The sequence below is a fragment of the Cyanistes caeruleus genome, unplaced genomic scaffold, assembly GCF_971803275.1.
Source record: "Cyanistes caeruleus unplaced genomic scaffold, bCyaCae1.hap1.1 HAP1_SCAFFOLD_120, whole genome shotgun sequence".
NCBI classification, from domain to species: domain Eukaryota; kingdom Metazoa; phylum Chordata; class Aves; order Passeriformes; family Paridae; genus Cyanistes; species Cyanistes caeruleus.
The window spans coordinates 29,071-44,459 of record NW_028255919.1 but is presented as its reverse complement, the minus strand read 5'-3'; the positions used below and the strand labels follow the sequence as shown (position 1 = coordinate 44,459).

General features: G+C 49.8%; 2 protein-coding genes across 2 annotated transcripts in view; both read left to right on the top strand.

Moving 5' to 3' along the window:
• LOC147646125 (uncharacterized) overlaps positions 1-14,253 on the top strand; it is a 325,143-nt gene extending 310,890 nt beyond the window's left edge. Inside the window, exon 15 of the mRNA XM_086873899.1 lies at positions 14,116-14,253. The gene's annotated coding sequence lies outside the window, so the exon portion shown is untranslated. The remainder of the gene's footprint in view (positions 1-14,115) is intronic.
• Positions 458-14,253, top strand: LOC147646126 (uncharacterized). The gene is made up of 15 exons (XM_086873901.1): positions 458-840; positions 2,504-2,541; positions 2,985-3,116; positions 4,599-4,733; positions 5,006-5,347; positions 5,794-5,883; positions 6,283-6,457; positions 7,937-8,000; positions 8,697-8,745; positions 9,124-9,236; positions 9,829-9,946; positions 10,611-10,710; positions 11,175-11,371; positions 12,721-12,858; positions 13,975-14,253. The coding sequence occupies exons 1-15, from the start codon at positions 564-566 to the stop codon at positions 14,074-14,076; spliced, it is 2,070 nt and encodes a 689-aa protein (XP_086730027.1). The 5' UTR covers positions 458-563; the 3' UTR covers positions 14,077-14,253.
• Positions 14,254-15,389: the final 1,136 nt, after the last annotated feature.

Sequence of the window (15,389 nt, the reverse complement as noted above, 5' to 3'; positions counted from 1 at the left end):
GTAGTCACGAGTTTCTTTGTTACACAGCAATATATCACATTCTGGCCCAAAGGACAGATGACATGGAGTTTATTATTACTTAATCACCTTTCACCTTTGCCAAGTTCTGCTGCACTGTGTCTGCTTTTCACCCAATAGACTGCTAGCTCACGTACACACATGTGCTTCTTATGATAATATTTAGATTCATAGCCTACTCTATAAAATCACACAATTACAGTTGAAAACTCTCCATCATCTCACTCAATACAGTTTCTTATTTACTTCTGGCATATTCTTACTTACAGCTATAGGAACATAAGCTTATGAATTCTTGACTCAACGTCTGTGAACCTTTAGCATTGCATGAACCCAAGCTCCTTCCAAGGCTGTAAATCAAACCCTTCAGTAGCTGTGGAAGTTTCTGTCTTTCCATTTCCCACAGCCCACCAAAGGATTTGTGACCCTTTGTGACAGAGGAGAAGCTCCCAGGCAATTTTGTGTTTGCTGTAGGGAAGGTTGGGTTGCTCTGCATCAGTTCCCAGAGCAGCGCAGAGCATTGGCTTTGTGATGTCAGGGCATGGATGCCACCGTGTCGTGGTGACATCCCAAGGTTGCCTTGGTGCACGGAAGGCCTCAGGGTCAGAGCAGCTCTTGGGCTTGCTCAGTGCAGGAGCATCCTCCTGCTTGAGGCGTTTGTCAGTGGGCAGCTGCACACTGACAGGAGCCTTGTTTGTTTTCGTGGTGGAGCAGAGTGTGCAAACTGGCACAGCAGTGCTACAGTGATGGAGCAGCTCGCTGTTGCAGTTTGCACCATTTATGGCATTGGCTATGCCGGCTATTACCTCACCAACCTGGCACGTAAGTAGAGGTTTTCCCTGTCTGGAACCTGAGCTGGCTTTTGTAGGTCTCCCTGCTCTTTCTTAGTGACCGGGTTGCTATTGAAACAGAAAGACCATGAGGATGCCCCTGGTTTGGTAAAGCTCCTGCCAACACCTTCAGCAAAACACGGGGTGTCTTTAGCCAGGGGGCTGCGGGCAGCATTTGCAGGGCTTCTGTTCCCTCCATGAGAGAGCCTGTGGCAGCAGAGTCTGTCATTTCCTCACTTTGCTGGCTCAATCTCTTGGGGTGACTTTACTTTTAAGATAGCTCTGAGAGCTGGGGAAGTTGAAACTGCTGGAGGCTGATGGGAGTTTTTTCTCCTGACTAATTCCTGGCCATGGGTGAGAATTGGCAGCAGTTTTAACTATTGGGAAGTGAGATCAACCTATGAACACCACCTTTAGATGTGAGGCCGGGAATTTCTTGCTCTCTTTGGTTTCTGGCTTCTGACGAGGTCACAGGGCTCTGTCTCGGCCTCCTCCCCCCTCCAGGCCGGACAAGGCTGCAGAGGGCGGGGTGGGGGGAGAAACGGAGCCGGCCGGCCTGACTTGGTTTGCAGTTTCTGCCACTGAACTGAAACCTGACACCATCAACATCTGCAGCTTTAGCAAGATTTTAACTCTTTTACTGCCTGCATGAGACATGCAGATTAATCCTTTTTTTCCAGAGAGAGAGGGAGAGGGAGTGATCAACCATCAACCCATCAAAGAGAGTGAAGAAACAAATTAAATTGAGAGGGGGAAGAGAAATAAGGAGATGCTTTATTAAGCTGAAATATTTTTCTGTTAAAGCTATGGAGATGGACAGTAGTGTTCTGAAAAAACCGCCTTTAATTCATGACAGAGTATATTGGGAGGAATGGAGTGTTTCCAAGTGTGGATTTTGAGCAAATAATGAAGTAGTTGTGACACTGTGAGATGCTGGAACAGAGGGGGAGAAGTAAGAGTTGAAGATTTGTGGCTTTTAAGAAGCAAAAAGAGAAAACTTCTGTTTCCAGAGAAGCTCACAGAGACAGATGAAGAGAACTTTTGCCTTTGAATAACTCATTCATAAAAATGACATCCCTAGACTCATGACCCATAACACACCTCAGAGTGATGGGAAATGGGAGGAGACAACTGATGGCAGATTTCTGGGCAGCTGGCATCAGAGAAATAGAAAGCTATGAAGAAAAATCGTTTTCTTGTGAGAAACTCCATAGATAGCAGAAGAAGACTTCTGTTTCTCTACAAAGACTGATGAAAAGACTCTAGCAGGAATTGGGACTGTTGTAAACACCAAAGTTCCAAAGTTTTTTGTCTCTATGTTGTCATGTAAACAAGGGAATGGTTGGGTAGTGGGGGAGAAAAGGGTTGTTCTGGAAGTTTTATTCTGGTTTCTTATTCTTGTAGTTTTTGTCAATAAACTTTCTTTATTCCATTTAAGTTTTAAGCCTGTTTTGCTCTTGTTCTAATCCATATCTCACTGCAAGAAATAAGTAAGTTTTCTAGTGATTTTTTAGTTGCTGCTTTAAACCACACCAGTCAAGCAGGACACCTTTGAAAATGCAGACTGGGAGATCTTCTCAGATGCTGCTCTAAATAGGCCACGGTTCTCTCCAGTTTTCTCAAAGAATTTGGTTCCTTTTCCTTGCCCACTGCAGGTCATCTGAGCCGTGTGTTCAGAGGTGCCGATCCTGAGGTGAGTCAGAAAGGAACATTTGATGTTCCTGGTGTTTCAGAACTGTGCAGGGAACTGTGAGCTTGGCCTGTGGCAGTAGAGTGCAGAGGGCCAGCTGGGTGGGCTGAAAGAAGATCCATTTCCATGTTTACAACAGCAATAGCAAAGGCATTGTTGGCTATTTCCTAATTTTCCATTGCAGAGCTTTAAAAGAACTCAAAGCTCAGATTTGCAGAGAGAACGTTGCTTGCTGATAGTAGCCAGGGTGAACTCTCTAATTCAGAACTATTTGCAGCCTGGCTGAATTAACCCATTTTAATTTAGTTGGAGTGACTTAGAATCCCATTGCTGTCAAAGCTGATGATTTGTGCTTGGTAGAGCTGGTTGTAGAAATAGAGCTGAAGAGAAATAAGGTTCTAAATGATAGGGAGCTGCCTGTCCCTAACTCCACCATCTGTCCACAGAGCCCAGAAGCAAGAGCAGACTCTGCTGTGGCTCCCTCTGCTCCTGGAGAAGAGGCCAAAGAGGAGCAAAATGAGCAAAAGGAGCACGAGCCTCCAGCTGTGGTCACAGCCCAGCCTGACCATGCCCAGACAGTAAGTGCCAGTGCTGGGTGCTGCTGTCTTTAGTGCAAGGCAGAGCTGCAAGTTTCTGAGCAGCCAGCACTTGCTGTTGCTGGCTGAGGATGCTGAGTGCTGGAGTCCTGCCAGCACCCAGCCATTCCCCCATCCCGTGGCAGCTGGAAATTGGGCTTTGAGCCGTCGTGCTGAGGCCCCAAAGCGCTGCTGCCTGCGGGTGAGCAGCTGGCTGCTTGGCTCAGGGAAGCTCTGTCTCTTGGCTTCTGCCAAGCCATGGCCAAGGGCTCACACGGCATTTCTGGGGCTCACAGGGCTTGCTTTATTTGCTGTCCCTTTTTGGAAACCTCTGCATGACCTGGAGAAGTGTTCTGCAGTTTTCTGCAGTAATTCTTCACTTCTGCGGAGTCTTTTAGGCCACCTGTCTTTTGGCTTTTGATAAGCTGCAAGGAGATGATTGTGTTGTCCATGAAGCTGTGGCCGGCCATTCTTGTCCTGTGTGGCCAAAGAAACAAACTGTGTAGTTCTGAACCCTTCTTCTGAGGCAAAATCCACAAGTGGCAAGTTTCTCTTGATACGTTTTGTGGTGAAGTCTGCAGCTTTGGAAACTGCATTGGAGCCTAGTGTGGGGGCAAAGCTGCAAGTCCTTGAGTGCTGTCTTGTGTTGCTAAGAACCCCTTTAGAGATGGTTGTTTTTTCTCCTCAGAGCTGTTTTCCTCCTCCTGCCTCTTCTGTCCTGACACTCCCTGTTTAACCTATAAATTTCTGCCTGTCCCAGTGAGGTGGGACAATTCCATGGTTTAGGTGGTTTTTGCTGACTTTGGTCATACATGTATTACATGACCCATGGCTTCCTTCATTGGCATCCCTAGGGGTGTGTCAATTAATTTGTTGATGGGGCCTTTTGAGGATCTCTGTCAGTGCCACTCAGAATTCTCAGCTGACAAAAGAGGGAGGAGAAACACCTTGATCCTCTTCCATATCCTGAGGTGGCCATAGAGGCTCTCTGACCTGCAGCAGAGGATCCAATTGCACACATCCTTGTCTCCTGAATGAGCAGGATTTCTAACAAGAGTGTAGATGTCAGAAGGGCAGGAGTGGCAGGGCAGGCCTGAAAAGAACATGAACTCCAGCAGTGTCTCTCCCAAGGGCTGAGCTCACCCAGGAAGCCCCTGCAGAGCCAGGATGGAGCTGTGGGACAGGGCTGGCTGTCAGTCACTAGGGAGAGACAAGCAGGACACAGCAGAAGGGGAGGGAGGCCCTTGAGAAATGCCCCACATTTCCTGTCAGCTGCCCAAGAGTCTGTTGGAGATTCAGTGCCAGATGGGCCCTGATTGCACTGCCAGGGTCACTTTGGAATCTGTGCTTCCCCATGGGCAGAGAACAAGGCAGGAGAGCAGCAGCACAGAGCTTTGGGAACGTGGGAGCCCATCAGCCTTTGAGTCTTGGCCCACAAATGTTGGATGAGAAGTTGAAGCCCATCTTCTCTTGCTTTCTCTGCAGGTCCATCCAGAGAAAGAGCAGGAGCAGATTGTTTTATCAGGACGGCCGTGCCAGCCTGAGGGAGAGCTGTTCCTAGCCCAAGAGCAGGAAGAGCAGCTGGGGCAGCAGGTGGAAGAGCCACTGGAGAATGGCCAGGTAAGGCTGACTCAGCAGGGGACAGAGTGAAGGGCAGGAAGAGGGGCATAAAATGCAGCTCTTGGGACTGAGCAGGCCACGAGTGCCAGAGGCCCTGAAAGCAAAGAGCCTCTGCAGAGATCAGCAGCGGGACAGGAGGTTACAGTGGAAGCAGAGGTGGGTAGGGAAGCAGAAAGAAGTGACTGAATGAGTGTGATTTTGAGGCTGAAACTGAGGAAGAAGCTGAGCCTGATGGCAGCTCCCAGGCACTTGCTCTCCATTTGTGTGTACAGAACATCGAGGCAGAGCCCCAGGCAGAGCTGCCTGAAGCTCCGAGGGCCATCATGGCAGTGAAGAGGAGGCACGAGGAAGACAGAAGCATCGAAGAGGAGATGAATCTCCCCTGGCAGAGAGGAAATCAAGAAAACCAGGTGAGTGAAAGTGTGGCAGACACTCCACTCATGGACATTCCTCTCTCTGGTTCCTCACAGGCCTCTGATGAGGAGCTTCTGGCAGAGCTGCAGGAAGCTGAGGCTAGGATCAGGGCAAGGGAGAACAGGCTGGAGGAAGAAAGGAGAATCATGGAAGAGAAATTTCATCTCCTCGCTCAGCAGCAAGAGGCTCTAGAAAATCGAGTGAGTGAAAGAGCGATAGGCACAGCAGTCACTGCACTCTGGTGCTTTCTGCCCTTCTTGCCTTTCCTCTGCAGAGCAGCAGGGGGCTGGGCTGATGCCTCTCAGTGCCATCCTGCTGTAGTGTCTATCCCAGCTGCTTGGAAGGACATTTCCTGCTGTGCTCAATCTCAGCTGCTGCCCTGGACAGTGGCACCAGTCATTTGCCCCTTCTGCCAGCACTCATCTCAAGGGATTCCTGCTGGCCTGCTCCTACTCTCCTTGTTTCTTCAGGGCTTTTTGCAAGTGAACACAGTCCCCCAGACAGATTTGGAATACAAGCTGCAAGCTGTCTGTATCCCTTGGTGAATCTGCTGCTGTCCTGCTCTTTCCCTTTGCTCACAGTCAATGAGCCTTGGCACACAGGGACAAGCTGTGGTCTCTGACTGCTTTGTTCTCTTTGACTTGAGGTGGACGTGTTGATATCTCACCTGGCAGCCTGCGAAGGCTTCCAGCAAATGCCGGCTGATGAAGAGCCCCAAGGTCGGCGGGAGGCACAGGTACTGTCCCAAGCACAAGTGCTGCAGGCTGAGCACCTTCTGAAGATGGTGCAGGAAAAGAGGACTGAGGGGGAGGAGCTCCAACATTAGAACAAGGAGCTGCAAATGTGTCTGCAGCCCTTGGAGGGGGAAAGGGATCCTTGGGAGGAAGTGCAATGGTCGTTGTTGCAGTCATCCTTCAGAAAATCCAGGAAAATGGAATATGAAACTGGCCATCAACTTGATTAAAACCAACCTTGGGTTTTGACCATTTGGTTCCAGAAGCGGGCATCCAAAAAATCCAGTTGATGAGCTTTGCATGTGGCTAACAGCAACTTCCTAAGGGCTTGCATTTGAAAAGGGAACTCGGGGTAATCTCTGCCAGCCAGCTTTCTGACACAAACTCCTTTCTTCTCGCAGATCTACGCAGGCTCTTCCATTCAATCTGCTGCAGCAGCAGCAGCAGCAGCAGCATCTAAAGGAGCCTTTGTTGCCCAAGCTGAGCAGTGGAGCCGGGGCAGTTTGTCCATTTCCAGCAGTGACACATCTGCTGCTCAGCTCCAGGAGAGCCAGGGAGACTTCGTGGAGCAACTGAGTACGTCTGGTGTATTTCTTGTCTGAGGGACAGTGTATTGTGTGCACGTGCCAGCAGAGCTGTAGCAAATGATCCTCCTCACTTTGGTGTCCCAGAGACATTTAGGACTCCCCACAGGAACTACTGTGCTCTGAGGCAGCGAGAGAGTGCTCTGGCTGCTCCTGCTGCCTCTGAGGGCAGCTTGGACTGGCTCGGCTTTGCCTGGCATTCCCTTGCCACTAAAGGCAGAAGCAGGAATTGTTCTTGGATCAGCAGAAGGCTGTGGCCCAGCAAATGATCTATGCAAGTCCTGTGTGCTAGTGGCCAAACTGAACAGAATATTTGATTCCTAAATTCTCCTTAGACTCCAGACTTCCCACCTGTCGTCAGAACCAAAAGACTTCAGAGATATTAATTGGATTTGGGGTTTTGTCTTTTTGTTGTGGTTCTGTTTTTAGTTTTCAGTTTCTATACTTTTTGGTTTCAGATTTGGTGGTTTTTGGTAGAGTTTGTTTTTTCTCCATCCTGAAAGAGCTGTTCTGCCCCATGTGTCTTACTGCTGTCATTTTTAGGACTGTATTTATTGCCTCTACTACATCTACAAGGTTTTTATGAGAATGCTATATTTTTGTCAGTGAGGACTCCTTTGAAAGAACATCAGGTGACAGCAGAAACAGAGAGCAAGAGATGTTTTCATTGGGCCCACAATGAAGAAACAGATATTTGTATAACAATCTGTCATTAATATCCTAGTTTTATTCTTATAAAGATGTGTCCAAGAGACACATCCACATGGTGTGATCAGATAAAACAGCACTGCAGGCATTTCTCAGGAGCGAGCCTGCAGCCCCTGTGCTGTGTATTCCTCAGATCCATGGCACTTTTTCATCCCTGATTCCCAGCCATTCCCATGACTCTTAGAATCCTACCTATTGGCCCAAGCCCTGCTCAGATCAGTCTCTGGGAAAACACATCAAGCCCTCTGTGATTCTGCAGCACAACCCATTTAATCTGCTTCTTGCCCATGACAGCTGCCAGTGCTGTGCTCTCAGAAAAGACCTGGTGGGGCTGAGAAAAGATCCCAGCTGATTTGGTGTCTACCTTCACCTGCTGGGACACAAAAGGGCCTTGATCTGCACCTGGCTGTGTCTGATCTCCAAGGCAATGCTGTTGTGTCCTGAACGGGGGCCACAGCTTGTCAGGGGCTCAGGCTGGCTGTGTCTTCTTGCCATTGCTTGTCAGTGCTCATGCTTGGCCTTTGCCAGCCTTGTGCTGTGCCCTGCTGTGCTCTCTGCGCTTCATTTCCTTCCAAGGACTGGACAAAATCAGTCTCTCTGCTGCCCATTTGTACTGCACAACTGCCTGTCTTGTTGCTGCTGTGCTTGCTGCCCAGCTGACCACAGAGGGTTCAGAGCCCCAGACAGCGGGGCTGCCTTTGGCATCTCCTGCAAGTTGGGATCTCTGCCTGAGAGTCAGCATCTTGCATTTTGTTTCCCTCAGGGAGAATGGTGAACAAGGAAAATCCCATCACAAAATACATAGAACTGGAAAGTCTTGGCAGCGGGTGAGTCCAACCACAGTCACTTCTACACAGCCATGGGTCAGGTGTTTCCCTGGGGGAATATCCATCAAGTGGGAAGTCAGACAAGTTGTCCACATGTTTAGACAGCGGGCTTAGTCTGCCCCATCTCTCAGTACTGGCCAGAATTTGTCAAGTGTGCTCAGAAGGCATTGTCAAAGACATCTCCATGCTGCCAAGGTCTTGCCTGCAGCAAGGAACACAACCTGGTAAATCTGCTTGTCTCTCAAGTGTGGGACAGCTCAGGATTCATTTCCTTCGCATTTTTGGATGTCTCCAAATCATCTGGCCACACTAATGAAAGGAGAAGAATCTTGCTTGCCTGAAAGCACAACCTACCCTCAATGAGAGCTGTCAGATAACAGTTCTCAGGAACATTTCTCTCCAAGAGTTTGCTAAAGGAAATACTCCGTGCTCAGGGTTAGAATTGCACAGTTTAGAAGCTGACACCCGAGATGAAGGAATAAGCTGCCTTTTGGAGCTGAGGCAGTAAATCCCAAGGCTTCAGGAACAGGCCCAGTGCCCAGGCACTTGAGGGGAAAATGCATCATCTGCCTTCTGGCAGACCCCTCCTGCAACCTGCAGCTTTTAGGCATTTACAGCAGAGCTCTCCTGTCTGGACTGGCTTCCACTGCAAGATCTAAATGGCTTCTCCTTTCTTTGCTGCTGTTTTGTTTCTAGGGGTTTTGGAGAGGTTTCCAGAGCACTTGACATTGCAACAGGAGGAGAGGTAAATGTCAACAGCCCCTGCAGCCTCTGCTGCTCTCCAGGCCTTTCCCCACTGCTGACAGCTGTGGCTGGAGCTTTGAGTAGAGCTGTGCTGAAAAGGCACAAGAAGCACAGACTGGAGCCAGCCTGCAAATTGCACTTGGAACAGGCTTTGTGGACAAGGCAAATCCTCAGTGGCCACATGTCCTGTAACTGACCCCCAAGGGAGCAGAGAAATGGGCTGTTGGAATGTCACTTCCTAATTACTCCAATGATGAGGTCTAATCACAAGGCACTTTGGCACAGCTTGGCTGTGCCATTCCAAAATCACTTGCTCCATGTGGGTTGTGGTCTCATGCTACCAATTTTCTCAAATTACTCCTTTTCAATGTCATTTGAGGTGGCCATAAAGAAAATAAATGTGCAAGGAGTGAGTAGGAAGATACTAACCATGAATGAAATCAGGATCATGGAGAGTAATAGGAGTCCCAGGATCGTGAATTACTTAGCCAGGTGAGTGGTCACGGTCCTATCCCTTGAATGTTTCTTTACATACTACAAGCATGAGAGCTTAAAAACCCACTTTGGTCAGTGGCAGGAAATAGAGTTGTTAATGATTATTTCTCTACTTATCTCCAATGGATGGGAAGAGACTGCATTTTGTGTGCATGAATCCACCCTGGCAAATGCAGACTGAAAATTGTTCAAAAACCTGCATCAGCCCTATCTTAAGAATTCAATACCTTGTAAGTTCATTGCCTCCACAGTTCTTTGGGCTTGAGTTTTTCAAGTTTCTTAAATGCTGATGAACCATCCAAGAGAGGATTGCCCTTGCATTGTTGCCCCTCTTTCCCATTGCTGTGCATGCCAGGAAGACTAGGTGCTTATTTCCAGAAATGCCATGCGTGACAGGTTTTTTATCTGGGCTCTTCCTAAACTGCCTTTCTCCTTGAGACAGCACAGACTGCAAACACTGCACAGCCTAGAGGCAATGTCTATGCCTTTACTTCTGCCCTTGTCTCTAAGGGACCCAGAAACAAGACTCAAGCAAAAAACCAACCTAGCCGTGCATGTTCACCTGCATGGCCTTGTTTCCTTTTTTCAGCTACCTTGTGCATGAGGAACTCTGGCTGGTGATGGAGTACATGGACGGAGGCACTCTGAGAGATCTCATCGACGAGATTCAAATGTCTGAAGGAGAGATTGCAGCTGTCAGTCGGGAGGTCAGGGATCCCATCTGTGCTTCCAAGGCCTTGAGCTGCATTGTCTGGGAAACAGGGGCTCAGAACGGGAGGGATTTCATGGGCCAGGCTTGGTTTCTGTGCTGCTGCTCAGCTATGGGCAAGCAAAAGCATCTCAAGGGAACTGTCTGCCAGTGCCCCTACACTCACTGGACTCACTTCCTGTACTCTTATCCCCTGCTCTTGTATTATAGCTCTGTCTCTCAGATTGGCATTTGCACTTCTCCACCTTGCCTAGCTAAACTTTGGCCTGTCTGCACTACATTCCTTGTCTCTAAAGCAAAGGTGTGGTGGCAGGATTTGAAACAAACAGGAAAGAAAAAAAGAGACTAATTTCTTTTATTCCTCAGCTGAAAAGGATAGCAGTGCAGCCCAATAGCTGTTTGCTACTGAGCACATGCACTGCAGCTGCCGTCACCCTGGCTGCTTTGCAGGGGACAGTCTACAACAGCAGTTTCTGGTGCTCTTTCAAAAGCTGACATGCCTTTCCTCCTGTGGGAGCAGCAGGCTCTTGCTCTCAATGGCGCTGTGTTCTGCCATTCCTCCCCATTCCCCTGCAAAGGGAACCTTCCACAGCTGTTTCCTTGCTTGTGCGATGAACTCACAGCACTACTTTTTGCCCCCCTGGTTCTCTTTTCTCTCTCAGTGCCTGCAAGGACTGGATTTTCTTCACTCCAACCACGTGATCCATCGAGATGTCAAGAGCAACAACATCCTTCTTAGAACCGACGGCTCTGTCAAGCTGGGTCAGTGTATTCTTGGTCAACTTCAGCATTCCAGGAATGGGGGGTGTGGGGCTGCTTTCAGTGACTGCCAGCTCCCCAAAAATGCTGCTGCTGGCAGTGCAGGGGTCCCCCCTGCTGTGGGCTGAAGGCACAGTTGCAGGGTGCACACAGCTATGACAAGGAACCACAAGCAGCCAAGAGTGCTATTGCTCTGTGTGTGTCTGTGTGTGTTCCTTCCAGAGGGAGGGAGCTGCAATCTAAACCTTCAGGGGAACAAAAGGCACTGCTGGAGGAAGTGTAAAAAATGGGGGGATGTTTGAAGTAGAAAATTCATATTTCCTTGGCTAAAGCCCTAAGGAAAGAGAGCAGGGAGTGTTGTCCAGGAAATTCAACTGCACATTCTCAAACTTCCACTGGGGAATTCTCTGGCTTGGTTTCCTAATTGAGAGTATGAAAATTAAAAGAGTATTTTGCTTTCTCCTCAGCTGATTTTGGCCTTTCTGCTCAGCTCACCCCTGAGCAAAATCAGCGGTGCTCGGTGACCGGGACTCCTTGGTGGATGGCACCTGAAGTGGTGAAGCGTCAACCATATGGCCCCAAAGTGGACGTGTGGTCTTTTGGAATTGTGGCAATTGAAATGGCCGAACAAAAAACTCCTTATGACAGTTTCACTGCTCGATCGGTAAGGAGCAAATACTCTCTGATCCCGCTGTCTTTCTCACCTGTCCCGTGTTCTCTGCTCACTGCACAAAATCCCATGGCCATCTGCTGGAAGTACTTCCACCAAGGCCCCTTCTACAAATGGCCCTGCAGCACATCAGCATCTGCTGGAGCTTTGGTTGCAGCACTGGGGGAACTCAAGCCTTACCTCGCCCAAACCATCTCCATTCTCAGGCAGCATTTTGCTTTGCCTTAGAAGTCGTTCCAGCTCTTGTGGCTGTGTAGATGGCCCCAAGAATAGGAAACAAGCATCTCAGAGCTGGTGTTATCTTTCCAGAAATGAAGCAAAGAAACTCAAAGCAAACCAAGTTTCAAAAACAGTGCTTTTGAGAGAAGAGGTGCAGCCCCATTCTTCTCACAGGGAAACTTGCCTGAAACCTGGAGATGAGGCTGTAAAGCCAGAGTCTCTTCTGCTTCTTGTGCAGTGCTGCTGAGACACTCAGTGACCACCTTCTTTCCTAACCCAAGCCACTTTCTCCATATCACCAAGCTGGAGCCTGGTGACGGGGAGAGCCTGCCAAAACCTCCTGTTTGTTTCCTGGCACTTTCTGGGATGGGCACAGTGTTAATGCATTGACTTGAGAATCCAACCAGCACAGGGTTACCACAGGGATGACACTTCTGATTTCACCATGAATATTTTCCTTTTGCCACATAAGGGAACCTGAAATTTTCAGAGTGCTGAGAGACAGAGCTGCAGGTGGCTCCTGTGTGCCCAAACAGGCATTTTCAACCCAATACATTTGTGGAGGCATCTTAATGTGTCTGTGTTGAAAATGAGATTCCAAAGGTTTGTTTCCTTCCCTGAGGAACACCTGCTGCATTTCCTTTCTTTTCTCCCAATTACCATCATTTTCAAGAACAGGACAAAAAGCCTGATGAGTTTTGCTTTATGGCAGCTGTGCTTAAGGGACCAACAAGCACTGCAGAGATTCTTTTCTTATAAGAATCCTTGGAATAGTAGAGTTAGTTAGAATAGCAAAATCCCTCTTCCAAAAAGGCTGCCAAGCTGCTGGGAATCCTCCGAGAAGGAAACATGTATTTGCTGATGTAGTTGCCACTAACTAGAGCAGGCAATGAAATCAGCTGCCAAGGCAAGATCTGCTGGATGTTGGCAAAGCTGTGGCTTTGGGGCTTGGGTTTTTTCATGATACAGGAAAGTCATCATCCAAATGCTACAGGAAAGTCATGTCTGCCTCTCTGCCAGGGCAAAAACTGCCACTGCAGAGTGGAGCTGGAACAATGGGCTCTGGGAGAGCAGTTCCAGATGGGAAAGAAGCAGGTGGAGCCTTGTGTTTCCTTTTTCCGCAGGCTAAATTCCACATAGCCACAGAAGGGACCCCACAGCTGCGGCAGCCCGAGCAATTCTCGCCTTTGCTGCGTGACTTCCTGAGATGCTGCCTGCAGAAAGGCGAGGCGCAGCGCTGGTCTGCCAAGGAGCTGCTGCAGGTAAAATGCCAAAAGGGCTGCAGGTGAAACAGTGTCCCAGGGATGGGCTCCTCCTCCACTGAAATCCAAGGCATCAGATGAGCCCCCATCCTCCTCACTTCCAACCTTGGTGCTGTTCAGCTGACAGTGGGGAGCAATCCTAGACTGGGCTGGGCTGGCAGGGAGTGCTGGGTTTTAGCGCTGGCTAAAATCACCAGGGTACTTACTCATTTCTTGCTGGGAGCTATGGATTAGGAGAAGGGCAAAACAGACTTCAAACTTCAAAGGAATAACAAATTTTATTATCAGGCCCACAAGAATAAGAAAGGTCTCACCTGTGCAATGAAAGGGTTCAATCTCACCCAGGTCATGGCAGTCACGGTGTTGGATTTCAGGCTGTGCTGGGCCCCTCTCTCTGCCCGGGAGCCGCTGGGAGGGGAGGCTCGGCCTGGAGCCGTCGCTGCACGCCGGGGAGAGGGTTTAGTGTGGGCAAGATGTCAGCAGCCGTGGCCTGGCCCAGCCTGGGGCCGGGGTCCCGCAGCCTCCATCCCCCGCCCGGGAGCCGCTGGGCTCTGGCCCGGCCTCCCCCAGGAGCACAGGCCGTGGGCGAGCAGGGCCGGCCTCACCAGAGCTCCGTTACCTTCGGGCTCCGGAAGCAAAGAGGGCCAGTGCCCGGGCTGGTGGTTTTCAAAATGTGCATCATCACAGAGGCGCATCTCATTTCTAAATGGTGCAAAATGTTGTCAGTTCTCAGAACTAGCCAGCCATTGGCCTGTCTCAGGCACAGGGGAAGCTCCCAGCAGCTTCTCTCAAAGAAATCACTTCCGCGTGGGGTTTCTTACTTCTTTCCCTAAATGTCAATTCATCTCAAACTAACACACAGGGACGTGGAAAGGTCATCTAGTCTGTGTCCTGCAATGAGCAGGGACATCTTTCAAGAGATCAGGATACTCACACCTCAGATATTTCCAGGGGTGGGCCTCCTACCAGCTCTTGGGGCAACCTGTGCCACTCTTGCCCCATGCTCCTGACCTACTCTGACTCAATCCCCTTTTCATTTAAAAAGTATTCCCCTGCCTTTGAAGCTCTTCGCTTGGAAAATCATGCTTTCTTGTTGTTTTCACTTCCTTTCTGCAGCATCAATTTATAACATCGGCCATGCCTGGGTCCAGCCTGGCACCTCTCATCGTTGCAGTAAAGAAGTGGAAGGAGGAGGCAGGAATGCAACAATTGATTTAGAACTGTCTTCTCCATGACCAATTTAGAGTAGGATTATAGAGTAGGATTGCAGAGTAGGATTGCAGAGTAGGATTGTAGAGTAGGATTATAGAGTAGGATTGTAGTGCAGGATGGTAGTGTAGGTTTGTAGTGTAGGATTGTAGAGTAGGATTTTAAATAAAATTTCTAAAATCTCAACTCCTTTGGAACATTTCTCTCCTTCTGACCCTGTGAGAAAGCTCAACATTTCCTCCTGAATTGTCAGTTTTTTCTTAGAGGTGGAAAGTGACATTGATGGCTTCTTTGGTACAGTTTGTAAGGGGGGAAGGCTCCTCTTCATTCATCCTCTCCAGACCACACTGCCTTTGGAATTTGGCCAACTGGACAAGTTTTGCCCAGCTGTGCCATTTCTATTTGAGGCAGAAACAGCAATGGCATTTGCAGGAAAAACCAAAGGAGGAGCGGTGCAACGCAAACATCCTGTGCAGATGCAGGCTGTGCAGATGTGACTCGAGAGTATTTGGGTTCCTGCCACTTGGATTTGTATCCCTAAGAGAAATCTCTTTGGCTGGAGGAGAGTCTGGCTGAAGAGAGAAAGCACAAAGAGCAGTGAGGGTGCTGTGCAAGGTCTCCTGTGGTGCAGAGCTGTCAGCGACTGTGAGGTGAGAGCAGGCCCGGCCTCGGCCAGGCTGGAGCCCCAGCAGAGCCCTGACAGAGCCCAGAGAAGCCTGAGCCTCGGCACAGGCAGGCTGGAAGGAGGCCCTTGGAGCTGCAAGAGGCAGCAGCCTGGCCCTGGCTGCCTCTTGCTGGCCCCAGGCAAATCCTCCGCTCTCAGAGCCAAGCTGGCAGCTGGCTGCTCCTGAGGGGAAGCGGCGCCGTGCTGGGCACAGCACACACTGGTGCCATGGGCTGTCTGGAGTCTGCACAGGAGGAGAGAAAGGCAAAGAGCAGCCCAGGGCTGCTGCCCTGCCTGACCATTGCTGCTCTTCTGCCGCCTGCCCTGGAACTCCTGGCAATGGTCAGCAGTGTGTGCAGCACTCTGGGCACAGGGGGAGGGAGCCGGGCTGCTCCGCAGGCTCCAGCACAGGGCAGTGTCCTTCAGGCACGGCATTTCTGCCAGGGGAACCGAGGCCAGCGTGAGGCACTGACAGCAAGTCAGGGCACATCTGCATGAGCCAGTGCCTCACACACCTCTGGGACCAAGCGCCTGCATTCCTGGAGCTCTGCACTGAGCCACAGCAAAGGTGTGAAATGCAGAGGGCTTTGCAGAAATATTCAGGGGCACCAGGCCAGCCTGCTTGGTGCTCTCTGGGGCACAGCAAGCACTGTGCAAT